The following is a 17,841-nucleotide window of genomic DNA, read 5'->3' as shown; positions in this document are numbered from 1 at the left end:
CCTGGCCAATGGGAATATTAATATAACTACCAACTTTTTATATTACAAAGAGTTGTATTATGGGGTATATTTCTGGACTCTCTAAACTCAGGTTTCATAGGAAAAAAATAATAATAATAATAATATAACTACTTAAAGTAACACTAAACTCTGGAGTTAAATTTTAAAAATGCATTTAAGTACCTTCTGAAGGGTGGCTACTTTTGTTCCCCATGGTCCTTGTGTGTGTTGTAAAGTAGCCACCGCTCCAAATTCACTCCCATGATGGACAATATCAGCACAAATTAGTAAACTAAACATGAGATTGTAGTCTATCACAGGAGTGAGCTTAAAGTGGTGGCTACTTTACAACACACACAGGGACCATGGAGAACAAAAGTAGCCACTCTCTAGAACAGGGTTGGCAAACCTATGGCACGCGTGCCACAGAGGGCATGCAAAGGCCCCTGTGGTGGCACACGAGCCTAGGTGGCAGTTGTCAGGGCCCACACACACTCCAGGTTCACAGCTGGGGTGCTCTACTGGGGCCTCTGGAGTCCCACTGGTTAAATTTTTAAAGCCATTCACGGAGGCCATCTTTAAACCTGGAAGATGCCTGGATCCTATTTAATATATTGTCGAACCAGTCTCCAAGACCCCTAATGTGACCAAGGACCCCCTAAAGAAGCTGATGAAGCAGAGATCAGCTTCATCAGCTTCTCTCCAGCTTCTGAAGCTGGAGAGTGACACAAGAATGCGGAAGTGATTTAATATACATCACTTCCGCATTCTGACACCGGAGAGGGAACCGAAGTGAGATCGTGTACAGATTTCCCTTTGATCCCCTGTCACAGAGCCCCCTTGCTGGTCCTGGGCTCGCACCGGGCACAGCGGAGCTCAGGATCAGCGGGAGGGGGGGCCGCGGAGGGGTGCACACACCAGCACATTATACAAGCGATCCGCTGGCTCTATAGCCAGCGGATCACTTGTATGTAAACAGGCATCGCTGCCTGTTTTTAAATCTGGGCAGTTTCCCGATCGCGCATGCCGTCATTTGATGGCCTGCTACATCCAGGAAGCTCTCAGCCGGCAGTTTTTCTACAACGGCTGGCTTGGAGGAAGTTAAAGAAGAACTTTTATGAAGAAGCAGCAGTTCGGTTTTACAATCCAGAATGCACCTGCAAAGTTCAAAGTATACCAATTCCTGAATGTTTTACTTATATACCTGTTTATCAAAATGTTAGAATTTGTTTTTGTCTTTATAACAGTTATAACATAACTCAACAATTTCCTTAAGGAGAGAGGTCCTATTTACACTGGGCCAATTTGGTGCAGTTTCTTTAAAAACATATAACATGAAAGTCAAATCATAGGTAACAGTTACAGACTTTGAACATACTGTACATTGTAAGTTTAGGGTTCTAGTCCTTCCAGTACACTTCCCTTTTCTGTGTTCAATATTAAAAGTAATCACATTGTGATCACTATTACCCAATGACTCCCCAATTACAATATCCTCGATTAACTCTGCATTATTTGCATAGATTGCATAACTAACTCACAAGCTCTGGGGATTCTGGTGAGCAATGAAATCATGCATCGTTGTTGTACATAGAGCTATGCCTAAAAATATATTTGACATTTGAGATTAATTTCAACAGATATAGCGCCATTAGGGACACAGCACTTCAATGTCTGCACACACAAATTGACATGACCAAATTTACAGTTCGTTAAAATAAATATTTTCTAACCTCAAGATAGAAAGCTTGGGTGAATACAGTGAAAATGAAAATGAAAATGAAATATCTAACTATAGTTGGAAAGTACATCTTAAGTCCAGGTTATTATTATCAGTGTGATAAAAATATACTGCGTATGTTTAGTATTGATCACCTTTTTAAGGACAGTAAAACTGCCTCATACAGGGTAGAACCAATGGATTTATCTATAAAACACATATTTTAAAATGTTTGAACTGGAATAAGTGCTCTGGAATTTTAAACAAAAAGTCTGTATTGTGGGGAACAAAAGTGGTGTGATATTGATAAAACAAAGATTAACACACCTAGCCAACTTAGAGGGAGAGCCTATACTACAGGCTTTGCAAACCTGTTATTCTTAAAGTCCATAAATGCCTCTTTATATATGTAACACACTACACTAAGATATGGCACAAACAGCTAAAATAAAGTTAAAATGGTTAGGGATTGGTGAACTGGAAAAAGTCAAACTAACGAATTCCCTTGGTGCACAAAACCATGCCTAACAAGTCATCTGAATAGGACAAATAAACAAAAGGAAAGCACACAAGTTCATTAAAAAAATGGCATACACAGTTATTTGACCATTTACAGATGGCCTCACGTGGCTTAGAAGAAACTTCTTTATCTTTTTAAGATACCAAAATGCTTGAAAATCAGCAATTTTGGTACCTTTTGTTTAAAGCAACTCTGCTTACATGAAGTGAATATTTCCAGGAGTGTTGGTGTGCGGTGTTTCCCAGCAGTGCTTAGGGGTTCCTCCCACTGACCCCTACATCACTACAGGACACAGGAGGTCGGTGGGAGGAACCACTGAGTGATGTGTGTGTTACAGCAAATCAACACTCCTAGAAGTATTGGTTTAAGAGGACACTTCAAAGGAGGATTGCTCTACGGTGTATGCCGTAGTATTACGTATTGGTAAGTATTGGTTTAAGAGGACACTTCAAAGGAGGATTGCTCTACGGTGTATGCCGTAGTATTACGTATTGGTAAGTATTGGTTTAAGAGGACACTTCAAAGGAGGATTGCTCTACGGTGTATGCCGTAGTATTACGTATTGGTAAGTATTGGTTTAAGAGGACACTTCAAAGGAGGATTGCTCTACGGTGTATGCCGTAGTATTACGTATTGGTAAGTATTGGTTTAAGAGGACACTTCAAAGGAGGATTGCTCTACGGTGTATGCCGTAGTATTACGTATTGGTAAGTATTGGTTTAAGAGGACACTTCAAAGGAGGATTGCTCTACGGTGTATGCCGTAGTATTACGTATTGGTAAGTATTGGTTTAAGAGGACACTTCAAAGGAGGATTGCTCTACGGTGTATGCCGTAGTATTACGTATTGGTAAGTATTGGTTTAAGAGGACACTTCAAAGGAGGATTGCTCTACGGTGTATGCCGTAGTATTACGTATTGGTAAGTATTGGTTTAAGAGGACACTTCAAAGGAGGATTGCTCTACGGTGTATGCCGTAGTATTACGTATTGGTAAGTATTGGTTTAAGAGGACACTTCAAAGGAGGATTGCTCTACGGTGTATGCCGTAGTATTACGTATTGGTAAGTATTGGTTTAAGAGGACACTTCAAAGGAGGATTGCTCTATGGTGCATGCAGTTGCAGAGGAAAGTATTCACTTTATTCTTTTACAGGGTGGGATTTTAGCATGAGCTTTGCGTAAGAGGCAGAACCGATTTAAGTCCCCATTCACACCTTCTCATCAAATTGCATGGCCAAACACGCACATTGATGTCCATTCATGGAACAGATCAAAAATGTTCGCCACACTTGCAGTGACATACCTTGTTAACGGCACGTCAAACTCGGCCAGAAAAATGCACATTTTCCCCACACATGGACATGTGTTAAAACACTTACGAACTGGTAGGAAAAAGATTTGGTATCCCTTTAGCAGAATCTACATGAACTGCTTTTCTGTGTTTGTCGTGCATGCAGCACCCATTGAATCAGTGGGTGATGCATAGCAAATGGGGGCACAAAACACGCGCGAAATCGCACAAATGTGCATGAAAGTGAAACGTGTTTCTGGTACGCAAAGGTGAGAATGGGGACTAAGGGGACTATTCACAAAGGAACCAAAGGGTCCAGCCGTAGCTTTGGCTGTTCCTTTGGCTCTCTTCGGCCACCAGAGCCCTTTGGTTCAGTCAAACTGAAGGGCTGCTGTACGGGCTATTCACTATAGCCCGCACAGTAGCTGAAGGTGCACGCCAAAGGTCAGCCTTTCGCCCTGCAAATGACAGCTGGGCAGAGCCAGCCAAGATCTCAGGGCTGGCTCCGCAGAGTTGTAATAACAGATCAGCGTCCCCAAATGACCTGGAGATGTTGAACTGTCATTAAACAATGAAAACTGGGTGGAGCCGGCCGTGATGTCATGGCTGGCTCCGCCCAGTTAGTATTCATTGGCCGGGACCTGCTAGAAGACTCCAGCAGTTGGAGGCCAATAGGAAACAGTTAGATGGAGCTAGCTGTCACTGCTAGCTCTGCCCAATTCTTTTTTTTTTCTTTTTTTTATCTTTCTTTTTTTCTTTAACTATTTATTTACATTTTAAAAATCTTTTTTTCAACTTTTTTATAGCTTTTTTAATTATTTTGCTATTCTGCTCAGTACCACAGAGGTACCAAGCAGAATAGCTGACCCAAAGCATTTGGCTATTCACTCACTGCCGTTCGGCACCTATGTGAATCGGGGCAAACGGCAGTGAGTGAGCTACCAGAGCTTTGGCTCAGCCGATCCAGATGTTGGATCAGCTGAGTCGAAGTCCTTCTGCACTTCCGCTCAGCCGAAGGCAAGCGATGTATGGCTGAAATCAGCCATACAAGCCAGAAGTGAATAGCTGAACGTTGTTTGGCTCACTTCACTTCAGCTGGGTTATTCACTGGCCTGTCTTCGGCAGCTTTGTGAATAACCCCCTAAATCTCCAGCACATGTGTGGAGATAACTATCTGCTATGTACAAACTGCATGGGATCTGAACTTTCACTATTACACTAGATCAGGATGCTGTAGAGATTTATTCAGTTGACACCAGAAAGAGTGCATGTATTATTATGTTGTAACATTGTTCTAAACACAAAGATATTCTCTTATAAAGATATTCTCAGGTCATAGAAACACATTTTGAATGAAAAAATCATTTTCATCTCAGGAATGATCTGTTGTAGGTGGCAATTGCTGAAAGGTCACTTGAAACATTCCATTCCTTTTTTTCTGTAAATTTCCCATCAATTTTCCTTTCTACCCTAACAAGTCATTGCAGTGCAAAGTTACATTTCCAAGCACAGTCTGGGACAGCCATGCATACTGGCAGATAAATGACAGACAGACAGTCATGATTGGGTGAAATTTCAGGCAAAATAAAGCAGCATCAAACAGATAAATAACCTTAGACAACTTTGTCCACTCTCAGTCAAATACTCACCAGAAATCGAAAAGGGTTTTTCCCAGGATAGACAGATCAGTGATGATGGGCATCAGTGTGGGCAAACTCTAATATCAGTGTCTCAGCAGGATCAGACTATAACATGAAAGTGTATGTATGAAATGAGGTGAAATATCCCCAAAGTGAACTGAATTCCCATTTGAAAGGGTTGTCTTTGGAAGAGGTATACCCAATGAAAAATGTTCTCTTACCTCTTGACGTCATGACAACTAAAATTTTTGAATTTTTTTTTTCACTTTATGCCTTGGTGACAGTGGCCACCAGGACAAATAAAAGGGGGAATCTTCCCAGGGATGACATAGAAAGCAAAAATGTAAAAAAAAACCTTCTTGAATAGTCCAATCCTGCTTTACACTATTAAAAGGTTTAAAAATGCCTTTATATACACTTATATGTTATATGAATTAGAGGATTCTTCATATCTTACTGGAATTGCTATAAGCCATTTAACAGATTTGTCATGTTATTTTCACCTAGTTATTTTATTTTTGACACCTCTTTCTGTAAATGAACAGTCATAGCAAATCCAAAACACAATTGATTCCCTCATTGCAGGTATCAACCCCATACATATACCAGAACATACATTGTGGACCTTTAGGGGCATGTATTGATGGGCTTTGGCTTGTGTTCATAGGTTTAGTTTGACATCAGCTAGAGATGTTGCTGAGATTATTTAGAATTCATTGACATAAGCATTTGATCTGCAGTTGACCTCCTTCTGATATGCATGCGACCTGCTGTAAGCAGATTTTGCACTCTCCTAGACCTGTATGGGAATGCAAAACATGCTTGAAGGAAACAATATCCAACTGACACAGGACCTAAGGGAGTTCCAATATTTGATGCATTTTTTATTAATTTGTCAATTTAATGTGCTTAACTGTATACCAATCTTTCAGGATTACGGCTACTAGCAGATATTTATTCATTTTGTAGATCTACTTGTCTTTTTCTTTATTTCCTTTTTTTTTAAAGCCCAAATTAATTTTCAGTTTAAATCAGTTAAATACATTCCAGGTCTCCTTGCAGAGTTCCAACACCCCCCTGCTAAGTCAGAGCTAGAGATGTGCAGTTAGCAAAGCTCACACTCCCTGCTGATTGGACTGCTCTAGTTCTGTCTGAGCAGCGAGTGTACCCTGCAGGGACCACTGGTTCCATCTATTATTATATTATTATTATTATACAGGATTTATATAGCGCCAACAGTTTGTGCAGCGCTTTACAATATAAGGAAGACAATACAATCACAATACAATTCAAGACAAGGTGGTAAGGAGGGCCCTGCCCCTGAGGGCTTACAGTTTAAAAGGGAGGGGGAAGTGATACATGAGAAGGTAGCTGTGTGGGGATGAATTGTTTGAGAATGTGATGGTTGAGCGGTTACGTTGAGGTGGGATAGGCTTCCCTGAAGAGATGAGTCTTAAGGGATCGCCTAAAGGCAGTCAAAGTGGGAGACAGACGGACAGGTTGGGGTAAAGAGTTCCAGAGGATGGGAGAGACTCTAGTGAAGTCCTGGAGGCGAGCATGGGAGGAGTTGACAAGGGAGCTGGAAAGCAGGAGGTCTTGGGAAGAGCGGAGGGGATGGTTAGGGTGATACTTTGAGACAAGGTTTGAGATATAGCCGGGGCAGAGTTGTGAATGGCTTTGTAAGTCATAGTTAATATTTTGAATTTTATCCTTTGGGCTATTGGAAGCCAGTGCAGGGATCGGCAGAGGGGGGGTTGCAGAAGCTGAGCGGTTGGTTAGGTGAATGAGTCTAGCAGCAGCACTCATGATAGACTGAAAGGGGGATAATCTGTGTAGAGGTAAGCCAATGAGGAGGGAGTTGCAATAGTCAAGACGAGAGATATATAGGGGACAAGAGTCCTTCTCTACAGCATGTTAGCAGTAGACAGGCTTTTCTCTTCAGGTTGTGGCTGTGTTCTAAGAAAACAAACTGTAAGACTTTGAACACCTTTTGTTTTGTTTGGCACCTGAAATGTAATTAGTTGATTTAAACTGAAAGTTCCGTTGCGCTTTAACGATTCAACATGCAAATGGCAGAAAACAATGAAAACAAACCAGGAATAATAAAAGACTGTTCTCACTACTGAACTTTGATGGTTGTTATTTCTAGCTGCATCTCAATAATTTTCCCTGTTAATAAATATGTTTTGGAGTCTTTAGAGACAATGCACAAAAATATTAGTAAACAAAATAATCATTAATGCATTGCTTGAACTGTTTCAACTTTGTAGAAAGTGCGTCATTGTGAAATCATATTTCCTGGAAGAAACAATGGTTTCCTTGTAAGAATAAACTTTATTTAAATAGGTTGAAGATGTTTCTGCAATCCTAATATATTTATTTTGCTTCACAGTAAACTGCTCTAGTAACTGTCATTGTCACATTATGTACTAATGAAGCTGAACAGAATAAAAATACTATAATCACAGCAAGTAATCTAAATTTCACTACAACACATCTTTAAAGGAGTGTGGTGGCACAGACACATGGGTCATGTATTAATTTGAACTGAATTTTATTTTCCAGATTAAGAATATTTATAGCCAGTACAAAAAATGAATTTTAATCTTGCCATCCCATCCCCATGTAATGGAGAGGAAGAGAGGAAGTCATGTTTGAAGTCCAGTCTGTGTTACTCCATGGCTCCCTCCATAGATACAGTGGAGAATGGAGCACATCCACTCTAGAACAGGAAGTGTGTCAGTTTCAGGATTATCAGGTGAGAATAAAGGAAAAAAACACTTAACATATAAATATTATGCAGTCATCAAATCAAAAGACTGGTAAGCTAAAATATATGACATATTTGTTTTTAGGTTTAGACAGACTTTAACTATACTTTAAGTTTCAAAATCTATCCTATATTTACATTATCTTGTCTATTCTTGGCAGATAACTGACCTCTGGCTTCTCTTTCTCACTCAGGAACTTGAATTTCAGGATCTCACGGGTGTTTTACACTGCATTCATTCTTTCATTGCTGCTAAGGTTGCATCTATGGACCCAACGTTCATAAACAGCCAAAGTGCTGCAAGAAAATACATCTACAACACGTAGATCTAATGGAAACAATGTTCAGAAGAAAGTTATTTTGCTATGGGATTTATTTCATGCACAATTTCTTTTAATGACAGAAACTTTCAGAATACAAAAGATGATAAAATTTTCCCCCAACACCCGTCTGTACATTTCTCTCATGTTTGTTTTATGTAAATGTGTATCATGAAACAAATTAAAGCACATTTTTTTCCTACTTCTAATTAAAAAATGATGATGAAATAGCACTTTAAGATACTATTCCAGGTTTTTGAACAGTATTTAGGAACTGTATGTTTACAATGATTAAGAGATTTATTAATAGGGTCATGCTGTATATATGTATGGATAGCATGCTTACTATATTTTGATTGTTTTTTTTTAGCTATATTGGGATTTACCTTCTACAGTCAGCTCTGAGCAGCTTCAATGTAATATTCTGTTAATAGAATTTATGATTTCACCTAAATGTATTTATGAAGTAAGATACAGATGCCCCAGGCATTTATGTATTTTGATAAGATATTGCATATTGTATATTTAATTGGTGTGTTATAAAGCTCATGGAAAATGCAAATTCTTTTAAAGATTTACTTTCAAGAATATGTTGTCCAATTCTTTATTCTGTGTGACAAGTTAAGTGTGATGATTATTATAGAGCAACCAGTAAGGCTTAAAGTTGGCATTCAGCATATGCCATGCATATCACGGAAATTATTTTAAACTATTACACTCCAATAATTCTGTAGCTTTTTATATGATTCAACCTTATAAATGTTTTTCATGGGAACTACAGAGGAAGAAAGATCATTCTTCTAGACTAGCTTCCTCTTTTCTTAAAGTGTATGTCTGGGGAAAAAATATGCAGTACAGCTCTGCAATACAAGAACATGTCCCCATGTTTTATCACTTTAAAATGTTGCAAGTACAAAAAAATGTCTGTTGATACTGACAGAAAGCCAGTGAGGTCCTAACTTCCGGTAGTAAACTGACAACTGCTGCACTGAAATCCCAAGCAGTGTTTTTAGACCTGCCTGATGAACTACTAAACTCCACCTATCCCGCTTCTTCTCTCTCAAGGAGGTGAGAAGCCCTAATAATGGCTGAGAAAGAACCTGTGAATTCTTGCATGTGGAAGCATTTGTTGTGTAAATGTTTTCAATTATATTCTGGAAAGCCCATCAAAGGATAGAAACAGATAACTGTTGGAATGGATTTTAGAGTTGTATATGTATTCTGCCCATTAATTTGTAAACTTTACAAACCTCTTTCAGTCTGTGACTGGACAATGAAAGGAGAAGCATCAGAATGATGAGCTCATCTCTCAGTCACTCTGCTATTTCCCCCTTAGCATGTGAGCACTGCAGCACAACTGGGTGGCTACTTGTGCCATCTCCCAGTCTGCTGTACAGGGGTTGCAAGAAGCTGATACCAGGTCAAATGAAGGTACTCCTACTGCATTCATTTATGTATTTTATAGCTGCCTGGAGTTCAGCATTGAAGTACACGCCCACCCCTGTGCAGCACTTGTATACAAATACAGGTGAAACTCGAATAATTAGAATATCGTGCAAAAGTAATTGCAGTAAGTGTTGCAAAAGGGGCCCAAACCAAGTACTGAGTACATATGCATGCTTGTACTTTTCAGAGGTCCGATATTGTTCTATGTACAATCCTTGTTTTATTGATTGCATGTAATAATCTACTTTTTTGAGGTTGTGGATTTGGGGTTCTTGGGGTTTTCATGAGCTGTAAGCCATAATCATCACAATTATGACAAATCACGGCTTGAATTATCTTGCTTTGCATGTAATGAGTCTATCTCATATATTAGTTTCACCGCATAAGTTGCATTAGTGAAATAAATGAACTTTGCACGATATTCTAATTATTCGAGTTTCACCTGTATACAGTGCTGTACAGTGCCACTGCTATATAACAGTGAATTGCAGTTATGTGTGCTAGAGAGAGTGGAGTATTGAAAAAAATACAATAATTAAAAGGGTTTTGGTTTATAGTGATGAGGTTTAGTGTTTTCATTAAAATGTTTGGGAGGGAGGTATATTTTATATACTATCGTGGGTAAGCTTTACGCACAAAGTCACCAGATTGTAAAGTTCACCAAAACCCCTATTGTCATACTTGTTATTGAAGTTAGGCAATCCCTTGTTTTCACCGTGCCTGGGATGCCTAAAGGGAGAGACAGTTGTTTTTCACGTGCAGCTATTAGGGGGCGATTAGGTTCTGCATCCACAGGCCAAAGCAGTGGTCTGACCACAATTTTGAGATTCAGGGCTCTTTGCCTTACTTTTCTGCAAGTGGTAATGCTTTTCAACCAGAGCACATGCAGGAGGAGGTTGAGTGGATAACCAAGCCAGCAATTAACTGTTTTTTAGATGTTAAGGAGGTGAGCACCAGGACCATAGAGGGAGGGGACAACAGGTGGGACAAAATAATTATTAGCAATGTTTCTGCATTTGGAGCTTACTGCCAAGTGGGTTTGAGTGATGATGAGGGTGGGGATGATAAGGTGGCATACTGTAACTGGGTACCTAAGACAGCAGGGTCCTCTTTCATGGCCAACATGCCTTGGATTGTCAAGTCGGTGAATGGAAGTGCAGTGGTGGCACTGGCTGTCTAAGTGAGGCTTTCAAGTCCTTCTTTACAATGCATCACCTAGGCTGGCAGCAGTCACAGTCAGCAGCTTACCCATATGATCTTTGATTATATGGGCTAATGTATCCACTCCCAGCACAAATTACACTCTGAAATCACTCTAAATATTAGCTGTTCCTATCTGCTACAACTTCTACACACATTGATAAAAGGTGTGACACTACTGTGACACTTGACCACATTTTACATGACCTGCAATGCATTATGGGGTTGAGTTTCTGGTGCTGTGGCGAACAGGCCCATAGGTTTGCCAGATGAGCAGCGAGCGACCAGAGTTCATTGCGAACCCTGCATCTCTATGAACTATAACCTCATCTCACTTACTTGTTGCAAAAAATGAATGTGTTTGTTGCAAAACAAACTGGCATAGGCTATTTAATTTGCTCAGAAGAGGTACATATAAGCTGTTTTAATCACAATCGTGTTAACAAATGTCATTCTGTAATCTTTTGAAATATTGAAAACATCCAGCATTATAAATGTAAGCTATATCCATTTTATGGATTTAGCTAGGACAGGATTAGACACCCCGTAGATTTACAGCTGTCACCTAACTACAATTCCCAGCATGCTCTGACAGCTGAGGAACCATGGGTAACCTGCCTCCTGCCTAGTGTATTTCTACTGTATTAAAAAAACATCCCAAAGGACCTATATGTTTTGAGAACGTGTTATAGTTAGATGATATAACGCCTTATATGCCTTGTGTTTTGTTTGTTTCAACAGAATATTTTCTGAAGGTGATTGCAGGAAAATAAAATATTAGAGATTCTAAAGTCACAACTTTATTTTTCATTTTGGATAGAGTAAGAAATGTTTATAAGACAAGATTTATTTATTTTACATTTTTGGTGAGATTTTTCTTCACTTTCTGTCCCAAGACATAGAAAGTGAGAGGGGATAATTTCTGGAGAAAATGTCCCCATTGGAAGATATCCCCTTTATTTATGTTCAAGTGACAACTTAAATTTTGATATTCCTTTATTTTTAATTCTGGTGAGAGTGGTAGCCAGGATAAATAGACAGAGGGTGAATCTCCCCAGTGGGGGCAAAGAAAGCAATAGAACAATTTGCAGAGGTTGTAACTTGGAAGAGTCACCACCATGCTGTTGCCTCATGTAAGAAAGCTCCTAAACAGTTATGTTAGTTTGTGAAATGTGTGAAATGTACAGACATGTTATGTTATACAGGCCAGTAGGCCAGTAGGCCAGTAGGCCAGCAGGTGGTGTCATCATTACACATGCATGGTGCTGCTTCAAGAATCAGGGGGAATGTTTGTAGTATGTACCCCACTCACTCTCTTTAATAACTGTTCATGTCATAGATTGAGTATTGTCAGCATTTGTCCTGGAAGCAAAGCAGCATTTTCCCACACAGAAAACATATAAACAAATGATGCACAACGTATCATGTCTGTGTTTGAAGCCTACACAGGGCTTTTTATCCCAATTCCCAGCAGCACAGGGCTGTTCAGGGGCACTGAAAGATGAGTAAATGCTGCAGGGGTTGGGTAGAGCTAGCTGAATCTTTTACATGGAAAGGGTCATTTTTAGACATGTGCGATTCGTTTCGTTCCGAATCGAAATTCGGACGAATTTCCGGAAATTCGGACATTCGGATGTATCCGAATTCCGAATTACAGATATAACGAATTCAAACTAATCCGAATTTCCGTTTCCAAAATTCGGTAGCGGTAGTTCGTTCGAACGTTCGTTTCGTTTTCGTTTCTTATTCGTTTCGTTCGTTGGAGCAAAGTGACATTAGAGGAGAAAAAAATGTTTCCCCCTCAAATGTCACTTTGCTGCAAACGAACGAACGCATGAACAAAACGAATAAGAAACGAAAACGAAACAAACGAACTACCGCTACCGAATTTCGTCCGAATCCGAATTCCGAATCCGAATTGACTTTCACACCCGAATCCCGAAAAACGAAATAACACAAATCCGAATTTAAAACGAAATGAAACTAAACATATTTTTTGGCAGTGCACATGTCTCATGGTCTCCAGAATAATACAAAAGTGATATTAAAGTATTTTTAAGCTATTTCAAATGCTGATTAAATCACTTACAATGATCATAAAATAAACATAGCTGGAGATGAAAAAAGATTTACAACCCCAATTTCAAAAAAGTTGGGACACTGTAAAATCTACATAAAAGCAGAATGCCATGTTTTGCAAATCCCATAAACCCATATTTTATTCACAAAACTGAGAAAATGGACCATTTTAAGAAAAAAATAAGGTAATTTTGAGATTTTTGGGAATTGGGGTTGTACAATGAATGCTGATTCTTGATATTCAAAAGTTTTAGAGGGTTATTTACAAAGTTAGGCGAAGGATCATCCGTAGCTCCGGTGGATCCTTCGGCTAGCTTCGGCTGCTGGAGCCCTTCGGTTCAGTAGAACTAAAGGGCTGCTGTACGGGCTATTCACTGAAGAAGCCTGAAGTGAATAGCCGAACAGCGTTCAGCTCACTTCACTTCGTGTGGGTTATTCACTCAGCTGCCTAGAGCAGCTCTGTGAATAACCCTCTTAGTTTTCTGCAGAATCAGCTGGTCTCCTGAGCACTGGTCCTGACTTCCTGTTTTAAAGTGACTCATTTCTCAAGCAAAGTGCTATGCAGTCACCCTTGTGTGTCTCCACAAACACACAGACACATCGAATCAAGCTACTTCCCTCTTCCCCTTCTCCGAGCTAGTAAATGAACAGTTGCTGGAGTCTGCTCTGTCCCTTGTGATCTTGTACTGGACAGGAAGTTCAGGGAAGCTGACAGACTTGGAAGCAGCTGTTCAGAATCATGATGATTGTAAGTGTTTGGGCAAAAATATTAGGAAATGCTTTTCTGGGCACTGTATATTTGTTGGATCTGGATTCATTATTAAAAAAAAATTGAGCTTTTAATAATACTGTAAACAACTAACTACAAAAGTTAACAGCAGTATTCCATTCTAGTACACCATTCTAGACCTGTGCCAAGGCAGTCTAAATTATATGAAAACCTCCAGATACTAAGTTGGGGCTTGTTCCTCCTCAGCACCCTGAAATTGTAATGCCTTGGTCACTCTAACTAACAGAGCATGTGAAATAGCAGGTAAAATGCTGGAACTATGACTTCGCCACCTGGAAAGTTGGCTTTATGTACAGAGTATGATGGGTTTCTGGGCTCCCAGAGCTGTAGAAGATAAGAAAAGAACCCATAGGCATCTATAGATGATTTTCTCTGCTACAGTTAAGTAGCACTTACAGGCCTGTGACTGGACAGTAAAAGGAGAGACAACAGACTATGAGCTCATCTTTTTGCACTCTCCTCCTACCAACACGTTGCTTGTTAGCATATGAGCTCTGCACCACAACTGACTGGCCACTTGTGCTGCTTCTTCCTCTACCAGTCTAAGCTCTACTGTACATGAGATGACAACAGGGTGATGCCATGGTAAATTCAGGTGTTTGCTTTGCTTGCATTTAAAAAATAAATGTAAAGAGATATTAACAAATACAGAACTGCAATTATTTGTGCCTTGTATATCTGATGGAGCTGGTTCAGTATTTTAGTGTGACTGTAAGGGTTCTGTTAAAACAACTTTGTTTTAAAATAAAAGTGACAATAAGGTCTCCCTGCAAAGAAAAAAATAAATACATACCTCTCCCACTGCTCGTGCCACCAAACACTAATCTAATGCAAAATAATCATTCCCTGCAGGTGAAGGTGTTTACTTACCTTATTGACCTTTTATTCAGGTTTTTATTATAGTACAAATTCCTATTTTTTTACCACTTGAGTCCCAGTGCCATTTACATACAGTCCTAGCGGGGGTTCAGGCTAGAACCACCAGCTGTCTGTGACAGCCCTAATCCAGCACTAAGTCCAGGAGCTGAAGACATCAGATCCATGGCTTCCAATGCTTCTACTGATCTCTCCATATGTAAATAAACATCAATCAGCAGTGTGTCATTTTTTGGTGGTAGCACTATTGCCACCAAATGAAAGATCCCTGTCCAGCTGGTGTTTGTAAACAGATCAGTTAGGGATTCCGAGTGACAACATTGACCAAATAATTTCATGACTATATTTGGTCAAAGATGTCACCCAGCATGCCCAGCCACTTCCTTTACATACATCAAATGGTTGGGAAATCTGTCATTTGGAATGGATTTGGAATGGGAGCAGCAGCGGGTGAACAACATCAGGTGGAGGGTCATATTGTCAGCAGATCAACATCATCGAGCAGCAGGTCTTCATGAATGATATGAATCTGCATCACTGGATGACATGATTGACATTTGGTTTACATCGGGGGACATTGTATTTTTTACACTTAAAAGCAGGGCCGGACTGGGACTAAAAATAGGCCTGGGCATTTTAGACTGAGCAGCCCAATCACGTGACCACCAACAGGCCCCACCCCTCACAACAGGGGGCGGAGCCAAACACAGAAGCGCAATCGAGGGGCAGTGCCGGCCACTAGTAAGTATCGCAGGTCCACTCCTGAGATCCGGTTGATGATTTTTACAGATCCTGCACAGCCCATATGAGACCCTGCAGTCTCAGGGGGCGGTGCAGGATCTGTGGTTGGCTCTGCCCACCATAGACCTCGCAGAGCTCACCACAGATCCTGCAAAGCCCCCTTGAGACCCAGCAAAGACCCCCACAGATCCTGCAGAGACCCTGCAGGATCTCAGGGGGGCTCTGCACGATCTGTGGTGGGCTTTGCAGACTGCAGAGCCCCCCAGATCCTGCAGAGCCCATCAAAGGGTATTGCACAGCACACCTGAGACTCTTTGGTGAGCTGTGCAGAATCTATGCTGGGCTCTGACAGGACAGTCCTCTTACCTTGCACGGCCTGACCTCTTTGGAACGTGGCCTCATCATCCTCGGCACCCAACGCGGCCTCCTTGTCATCTTCGCTGCCTGACTGGAGCTTCTGCGACGCCTCCCGCCTCCTCTGGAGGAGCTAGAGAGCTGACAGGATGGGTCGCAGCGGTGGGGACCTCAGCACTGCCTGCCACAATCCCTTCTAACGGCACCATCTCCCTGCCCCCACACCCTTCGGCGGCGAAAGTGCTGCGCTAGAACTCCTATCCTGGAGGTGACAGGGTCAATAAAGAGAATACAAGATAAATAAAAAAAATTTAAAAAGTGCTAATAAAAGGGAAAAAAAACAATAAAAAAAATTAAAACTATCCCTGCCGCCCCTGCCCTTCTCCATTGATGGGGGGGGGGGTTGGCAGGGAGAGGGGGGCATTGAGGAATCTGGCCTTGGGGCGGCATGGAGAATAAATCCCTGACCATACACATACCTTGTTCTTGCAGTCTTCTCTTCCTTAGCAGCGGGGGAGGGGTAGCGATTTGCATATGAATGAGCCGCGATATTTACATATAAATGGGTCAAGGCTTATTGATATGCAAATTACTGCAGCCCATTCATATGTTAATATCTCGGCCGGTATCGGGACAGTGCAGGCTGCAGGAACAGCACCAGCAAGCTCCGGAAAGAGCACAGAGTAGAGAGGGCTGGGGGAGGAGGTGTTTCTCTGGCCTCCCCCACCAGCGCCCTCTAGTGTCTACTGTGTGGTAGTGTCGGCTTTGCTCGCTACCACACAGTAGACACTGCTCTGCACTGAGCCGGCCATCGGCATAGCGGACCGGCCCGAACACAATCAGGTTGATTGTGTTCGGCCCGGCCCACCGGGCAAGTGCCCGGTTTGCCCTATGGCCAGTCCAGCCCTGCTTAAAAGAAATGTATCAGCAAACACCTAATGCTTAATACAGTGACAAAGCGATGTTTTAAAATAAAAATTCACCGGTATATGTACCCTATGCAGATGAAAGGTGCACATGCCTTTTTTTTACCAAAAGCCTACAAACTAACCTTGAGATAGGCCCCTCGAAAAAATTACAAGATTTGTCTCTGATAGACATCAATGGGGTTCAACACTTTGTTGGTGGACTTCCTGCTGGGTTCGGCAAAAGTCTAAGGAGCCAAACATTGCTTGGTTTGCTTATCCCTGCTGAACAACAATTCTCATTCTTTATTTTGATGTATTGAAGATACTTTGCAGTACTTGCTCTTCATATATTCAGAATTATCATGAATTTTACATTTCTGCAGCAGCAACAAATAATTGCTATTCCCATGATAACATGTTTCCTGGTTTAGGTAACAATGCTTGCATTTATTAATAAATATGTATAACATTAAAGGAGAGACATTCATTAAAACATGCATATATTGTTTACATAAATATTGGGTTCTGAAATAGCAGGAAGAGTCACAAAGTGCAAACAGTTTGAAGATTACACAATAAATCAAAGCTGATTTACAGAGAGTGTTGCATGAAGGAAAGAAACCTTTTATCAATTGAATTGCTTAAAGCCCAACTCCAGGCAATTTCTTTTCTTTTTAAACTTTCATATAGTGTGAGCAAAGATTAGGATGAGTGTCTGGTTTTTATTGCTGCATGTAACTCCATGAAAATGTTTCTTTTCACTTTTTGCATCTGATAGTGTGGGAACTAGGTCCACTGAGACAGAAACAGACAGCAGTAAAAACTTTAGAGAGACCCTTCCATAATCAACTAATAAAATTGTTTATGTTGCTGTTTCTATCCCTACAGGAGCATTTAAATCAGTTTCCTGGTGCCTACATGACAGCATACCCATGAGATATCTCCACCCCTAATCCCAACTACAGCACAGTTGTCCCTACCTCTGTGTTGTAAAGTAACACAGTCCCGCCAGAGTTCAGCCTCTCCCTGGCATATGCCCATTTCCCTTTGCTGCTAATCATGCGTTTGAGACTGGAAGCCCTGTCTGGTGGATCTTCTGGGGCATGAGTTGTGTCCTAACTAGGGTCTACTGCAGGGGTACAGGTTTGAGCTTTCCTTAGGTGGTTTTGGAGGGCAGCAGTATAGG

The 17,841-nt window shown here is 40.9% G+C and overlaps 1 protein-coding gene across 1 annotated transcript in view; it reads left to right on the top strand.

The window, feature by feature from the left end:
• SNTG2 (syntrophin gamma 2) overlaps nucleotides 1-8,472 on the top strand; it is a 381,958-nt gene extending 373,486 nt beyond the window's left edge. Inside the window, exon 18 of the mRNA XM_018559229.1 lies at nucleotides 8,136-8,472. Coding sequence (XP_018414731.1) covers nucleotides 8,136-8,267 — 132 coding nt within the window. The 3' untranslated portion in view covers nucleotides 8,268-8,472. The remainder of the gene's footprint in view (nucleotides 1-8,135) is intronic.
• Nucleotides 8,473-17,841: the final 9,369 nt, after the last annotated feature.

Source organism: Nanorana parkeri, unplaced genomic scaffold (assembly GCF_000935625.1).
Source record: "Nanorana parkeri isolate BGI_ZX_2015 unplaced genomic scaffold, ASM93562v1 scaffold383, whole genome shotgun sequence".
NCBI lineage: Eukaryota > Metazoa > Chordata > Amphibia > Anura > Dicroglossidae > Nanorana > Nanorana parkeri.
This window is presented reverse-complemented; position numbering and strand designations above follow the sequence as displayed.